We start from the raw sequence: 6,860 nt of genomic DNA, 5'->3' as shown, positions 1-6,860 counted from the left end.
GTCCCACATGCCACAACTAGAAGAACCCACAACGAAGAATACGCAACTATGTACCGGGGGGCTTTAGGGAGAAAAAGGAAAAAATAAAAATCTTTAAAAAAAAAAAAAAAAAAAAAAAACATTATGCTAAGTAAAAGAAGCCAGCCATAAAAGACCACATATTGTACAATTCCATTTATATGAGGTGTCCAAAGTAGGCAACTCCACAGAGACAAAAAATAGATTAGTGGTTGGCTGTCTAAGCTCTAAAGAGATTGAGGAAAATGGGGAGTGACTATGAATGGGTATGGGGTTTCTATCTGGGGTGATGACAATGTTGACTGTGGTGATGTTTGCACAACTCTGTGAATTTACTGAAAACCATTGAATTGTTCAATTTAAATGGGTAAACTGTATGGTGTGAGAATTATATCTCAAATAGAGCTTTTTTAAAAACATAGTATGGTGTTAGCATAAGAACACGGAACACCACTACCTATAAAATGACCCCATCACATATAAGAACTTAATGTAGGATAAAGATAGTAGCACAAAGCATTGGAGAAAATGGAACAAGAACAACTTTTTTAAGGGTTTTGCTTCGTTTTGTTTTGTTTGGTGAGGAAGATTAGCCCTGAGGTAACATCTGTTGCCAATCTTCCTCTCTTTTTCTCCCCAAAGCCTCAGTACATAGTTGTACATCCTAGTCGTAAGTCCTTCTGGTTCTTTTTGTGGGATGCCGCCACAGCACGCTTGATGAGTGGTGTGTAGGTCTGCACCCAGGATCCGAACCAGTGAACCCCAGGCCACCGAAGCAGAGTGTGCAAACTTAACCACTACACCACCGGCTGGCCCCCAAGAACAATTATTTAGCTACTTGGGGAAAGAAAATCAAGTTATATTATCACCTCATGTCCCATATCAAATTAAATTTCATGTAGATGAAAACTTAATATAAAAATGTAGACCATATTTTAAAGAAGAACAAAATATAGTAAACTATGTTTTTGATCTTTGAATGAGGAAGGACTTGCTAAGCTGAAGACCAAGAAAATAGCTCACAAAGAGAAATATCAACCTATTGGCATTTAAAACTATTTAAAACTCTTAGTCTTAATAACATCATAAACAAAATAAAAATACTAACAAGATTTGGAAAATGTTTCAATGGATACAAAAGATCATTATTTTAATATTTAAGTTGCTAAGAGAAACAGTCTGTAACAGTGCATGGGCAAAGTATGTGAATAGAAAATTCACAAAAGAGAAAGTGCAAATTAAAATAAGATAGTCTTTTCAACCATCAAATTACCAAAATAGTTTTTTTTTAATCATGGCAATTTAGTATTAGCACCAGAGAATTCAGTGCCAATATTGATAGAACTTTCTTGGAAGTCTGCTTGGCTCCCTCAAAACGTTCATGTCGTTGACCCAATAATTTTACATCCAAGATCTACCCTGAGGAATTTATTTGAAATGCAAGGATTTATTGAAGGATGCATATCTGATTAAATGATGACCCCTAACTTCTCATTTTTTTTCTAGGAATATTGGAGACTCATGAAGAACAAAGCCTGGTGAAGCTGGGTCAGGCCCTGGTAGGGCCCAGGTCCAGGACCCAGGCCTCCCACTCCTCTTATCTCCCCAGAGCTATCGTGCTCCCCAGCGAAGATGTCAGTGTGGAGCAATGGCAGCTCCAACGTGTCCTACACCAGCTTCCTCCTGGTGGGCTTCCCGGGGCTGCAGGAATCCCGCACCCTCTTGGTGCTGCCCTTCCTCAGCCTCTACCTGGTGATCCTCTCCGCCAATGCCCTGGTCATCCACACGGTGGTGGCCCAGCGGAGCCTGCACCAGCCCATGTACCTGCTCATTGCCCTGCTCCTGGCCATCAATGTCTGTGCCGCCACCACCGTGGTGCCCGCCATGCTGTTCAGCTTCTCCACCCACTTCAGTCGCATTTCCCTGCCTCGCTGTCTGCTCCAGATGTTCTGCATCTACTTCCTCATTGTCTTTGACTGTAACATCCTCCTGGTCATGGCCCTAGACCGCTATGTTGCCATCTGCTACCCTCTTCGCTACCCCGAGATAGTGACAGCCCAGTTGCTGGCTGGCCTGGTGGGGGTGGCAGCTGCCAGGAGCACTTGCATTGTTGCTCCAGTGGTGGGGCTGGCCTCCCGGGTTCGCTTCTGCCGCTCAGATGTGATCCACCACTTTGCCTGTGAGCACATGGCCCTGATGAAGCTCTCCTGTGGGGACATCTCCCTGAACAAGACTGTGGGTCTCAGTGTCCGCATCTTCAACAGAGTCCTGGACATGCTGCTGCTCGGAGCCTCCTACTCCCGCATCATCCATGCTGCATTTCGAATTTCATCAGGTGCAGCACGTTCCAAGGCCCTGAACACCTGTGGCTCCCACCTGCTGGTTATCTTCACTGTCTACTCCTCCACCATGTCCTCATCCATCGTCTACCGCGTGGCCCACAAAGCCTCCCAGGACGTGCACAACCTTCTCAGTGCCTTCTACCTGCTGCTTCCATGTCTGGTCAACCCTGTCATCTATGGGGCCAGGATCAAGGAAATCAGGCAGCACCTGGCATTCCTGTTTCAAAGGGCACAGCTGCAGGTCCCCACTGAGAAGCCCCAGTCCCTGCCCTCACATAGGGAGCTTCCTGCCTGACTCCCTGGGACTTGTGGATCCTACAATCACTCTCACTGTCAAGTGGGTAAATGTGCAAGTGAGTCATCCCTGCTCTATTTTGGCTTTGGCTATCTGCATTCGTCTTTGAGAGTCTTTTATCCCTTTCCTGAAAAATAGCTACTTATCTGGAATTACAGAGTAACCACTGCAAAGTAAGCTCTATCTTTGCCTTCTCAATTTTCTCCCCTTTCTTCTGCATGTGATTTTCATCCATTCATTCATTCACTCTCAGATTTGATCTTCAAACATTTATTATAAATACATCAGGCTAACCCCCTGATTGCAAAGAAAGAAAAAAAATTGGTCTCTTCCCTGAAGGAGGTTCCAATCTAGCAAGCTGTAAAGACACATAGTGTTCAACAATGGCTTTACATACAAAATGCTGTGGGAACCTAGAGGAGAGACAAGCACTACCATAGAAGATTTCACAGAGAAGGTGAATTTGAGTTGTGTTGGAAGGATTAGATAAGATGTTTACTGGAGAGGAAGGAGATAGAGAAGAAAAGGCGTTCTAGGCCAAAAGAACAGCATGTGCAAAGGCACAGGGCTGTAGATAAAGATGGTAGAACGCCTTGGCAGTTCCAAGTTTCCCTAGCGCTGATGGAATATGGGGGCCTGGTGGGAAATGGGCTGGATGGGTAGGCAGAAGTCAGACGATGAAAGGCCTTATCTGTCATGCTAAGGGTTTGAGTTCTTTACTCCAGGCAGTGTGTACCCTTCTAAGAGTCCAAAGCAGGCAGGTGGCAAGATCACATTTGTGTTTCAGAATGATCACTCTGCCGTCATAGTAGAGTGTGGATTAGAGAGAGACAAGCCTGGAGGCTGTTACACTAGAGATGCTGGTGGCCTGGACCTGATTATCGACAGCAGGGGTGAAGAGAGGTAGAAGGATGCAAGAGATTTCAGAAGGTTGAATTTGTATGTAGGAGACAGAGAGGCAGGAGGAAAACAAGGAGAGAGTAGCCTCACGAAAGCTAAGGGAGGAGACCGTTCTAAGAAGTGTGGAGTGATCAGCAATGTTAACTCCTCTGATGGGTCAAGCAGAATGAAGACTGAAGGGTGCTTAGACTTAGTAGCACACAGGTAATTGATGAGTGCTTTAGCAAAGGCAGTTCCCTCTTCAGGCCCTGGGGATACAATGATGAGCACAATATGGTCCTTACCCTCATGGACTTTATAGTTCAGGGGAGACACAGGCTTTAGTCAACTGATTTCAATGCAGTGCAGTCTTGGGAACTAAAATAGAACTACTGTGATTCTGAATGGATTGGAATAGAGAAGTTTATTTGGGGGAGGTGAAGAGGATAGAGAGCAATAGTGGAAGGGAAGGTAGAGAAGAGGATGCAGGTAAACTTTACAGAGTAGAAAGAATATGAGGCTTGGAGAGAGAGAGACCTCAGTTTGATTCTTGGCTCAGCCACTTACAGGTTGTAAGGACCATGGGGCAATTTTGGAACTGTCTCTGAACCTCAGTTTCCTCATCTGCAAAAGGGAGGTAAATAATGTTAAGGAGAGGAGGACCATTTGGGAGGAAAGCCAAAGAATGATCCATTAAAGGAGGTGCCGTATTGGAACAAGAGCAAAGGAGGAAATCTGAGCCTTGAGAGCAGGGGCCTCTTCTTCTGATACAGAAAGAAGGAGTGAAGAAGGTGTGGAATTGTACGGTTGTGCTGTTTCTCCAGAGACACTTAGCAGTCCAGGTACAGCTTTCATCCAATTGTCAGAAGGATATAGCCAAAAAACAGGAGTACTGGAGAGAGAGTCATTGAGCTGCCTGACGTCCAAGGGCATGTGAAGGGCAGGGAAGACAGGAGGGTTCCGAATAGCTGAAAACAGATGAAAGGCCTAGGGGTCATCGTGAGATATAAAAGTAGAAAGTGTAGGGGGAAGGAACAAGATGGCTTGAAAGAAGGATACTAAAATATGAGACTTTAGAGATAGTGTATTTATGGCTCATGATCTAGGGTATGATCACATATTTGTGGCTTAGACTGGATGGAGAATGTGTCACTAGTGTTGAAGACGCAAATAAGCAATAAACAAAGATTTTGGGTAGATCATCGAGATGAATGAACTCTACTGTGGTCCAAGAGAATGGCAGGAGTCGGGGAAGAAAGGCAGACTAAGCCAGTGTCCGCTATGAAAATGGGAGAAGGAACTTGAAGCTGTTTGATAGCAATGATGAGGAAGGAAGGGGACACAAAGTCGGGGGAAAAAATCGTTTTAAGCAACATTAGGGAGCTACTTTAAAAAAAATTACCAAAATGTCAAGATATGGCTACCCAGGTTTCCGAGAGAAAATTCAAGAAGGGAAATTACTTGCAAATGGTTATTTCTTAAAACACGTAATCAAATTGAGGGTTTCCTTTCCTTTTGAGTTTCAGGCTTGCAACCTGAGCACTTCAGTACAGAGGACGGTTGTTTCATAGAACACAGCAGGAAGTAGCTGGTGTAGTCTGACACTGTCCAGAAAAGGCCAGTGAAAGACAGACAGACAGACAGGATGGGAAGACAATGAAAGCCCCTTCGAAACAAGAGTGGAACAAGAGCTAACCTGCTCTCCTCTTCTCCAGGCCAACTTATATCATAAGTTTTCCATCAGTTCTGTTTCAAGGAAACAACATGTAATGAGTTTAGCATGTATTATGCATGGGGGGAAGGAGGGCATGTTTGATTTTTCTTAGGAAGAAAATGGGGTGTGGAACACACGAGAAGAATAAGCAAGCATGCTTACAATGTCCCTGGGAATAGGAGAGAGCAACACTGTAGAAGTCATCCTTCCCAGACTTGAGTGTGCAAGGAGAGAAGCACAAAGAGGGCAGTGCTTCTGCCCCTGGAGCACCCAGGCTGATGGAGGACTTATGGTCCTTATCTTTCAAGAACCACTAGAATGATGGAGGAAGCACGTTCTCTCTCTTGGGGAGGAAATAGCCATCATCTTCAAGGTCCACTCGGTCTAAGTATATACTCCCTACCAGCATCCTACTGCTCCACCACTCTCCTTCTCTACCAGACAGTAACAGTCAAGCTTCCAAAGAAATCCAATAAATGTTTCTAGATTAAATTCGGTGAAATACCATAACCATAGGGAAAATATTAGGGAGATGGAGGGTCACAGTACCCTCCATTCTAAGGAGGCTACTCCTTTCTGGGTCAGACACTGCTCTCTTCCATGATTGTCCAGAGCATCAGATATGATTTCAAAATACAACAAAATATCTCTGTCCTAATGCTCTCTGCCTAGTCCTCAAGACCTGGCCTTCACCTTCACCACTAGCACTTAAAGAGACTGCTCAATATGGAAGAAAAAGCATGAATGTTAGAGTCCATTAGAGCTGGGTTTAGTACCCAGCTATGCCTGAAGGTTGAGCTGTTCGGTGGGCATGATGAACTGAAAACAAAAACAGACCTACAGAAGAAAATTCTTGGCACAGCAAACCCTCTCTGAGGCCTGCTTGCTGCTTCGTGGCTCTAAAGCAAGGGGAAGGTTTCGCAGAACTAGAAGCATCAAACCAAAAAGATCACCTGGGATTTTCTCTCACTCTCTCCCAGTCCCACCCTCGCATTATCAGTTAAATTGCGCTAACATCTTCTTAAAGAGAAAACCAATCTGAGGAGTGAATAGTCCCCTAACTTTTTACCACTCAGAGTCTGGTAAGGAAAATAGAAACCACACTAGATATTTCACCAGAGAATTTAATGTAGGGAGTTTGTTATACAGGAGGTAGAGACTTGAAAAGGCAAAAGATCTTGAGGTAACACGTAGGTAGCAGGAAGCAGCTACCACCCCTATGGCTCAGGGAAAGAAGGGAAGAGGTTGAGATGATCAGAGCCTAGAAGCTTGGAGAAGCCCTGCAGAGCTGAAATTCAGACCTCTGAGCAGTAAGTGTCACCAGGATGCAGCTGGTACCTCAGGAACTCATAGGAGTGGCTGTGTAGAGCTGGGACGCAGATCTATGAGAAAAGGATACTATTTGGCTAGTGTTGAATCTTAAGAGCTCAGAGCAAAGATGCCACTAGGCTAGGATTCAGACCTCTCATTGCAGTGAGAGGGCAGGGGGATGGTGAGGCAAGACTGCCCAGAAGGTGCTGCTACCTCCAAGGGGGACAATAAGGCTGGTTCTGGGAAAGCCCAGAGAAATCATGAACTGGAACCAATTGCAGTTGGCACAGTGAAGATCTGT

The 6,860-nt window shown here is 44.8% G+C and overlaps 1 protein-coding gene across 1 annotated transcript; it reads left to right on the top strand.

Annotated features, from left to right (window-relative positions):
- Positions 1-1,548: 1,548 nt before the first annotated feature.
- Positions 1,549-2,822, top strand: OR55B4 (olfactory receptor family 55 subfamily B member 4). Its single transcript, XM_001917518.3, has one exon. The coding sequence runs from the start codon at positions 1,651-1,653 to the stop codon at positions 2,653-2,655; it is 1,005 nt and encodes a 334-aa protein (XP_001917553.1). The 5' UTR covers positions 1,549-1,650; the 3' UTR covers positions 2,656-2,822.
- The last annotated feature ends 4,038 nt before the right edge of the window (positions 2,823-6,860 follow it).

This window comes from Equus caballus, chromosome 7 (assembly GCF_041296265.1).
Source record: "Equus caballus isolate H_3958 breed thoroughbred chromosome 7, TB-T2T, whole genome shotgun sequence".
Classification (NCBI taxonomy): Eukaryota; Metazoa; Chordata; class Mammalia; order Perissodactyla; family Equidae; genus Equus; species Equus caballus.
Note: the sequence above shows the minus strand (reverse complement) of the source record. Positions and strands in the feature narration are given on the sequence as shown.

Coding starts and splice junctions, on each gene's coding strand:
- OR55B4 (XM_001917518.3), top strand. CDS start 1,651: ATGTCAGTGTGGAGCAATGGCAGCTCCAACGTGTCCTACACCAGCTTC.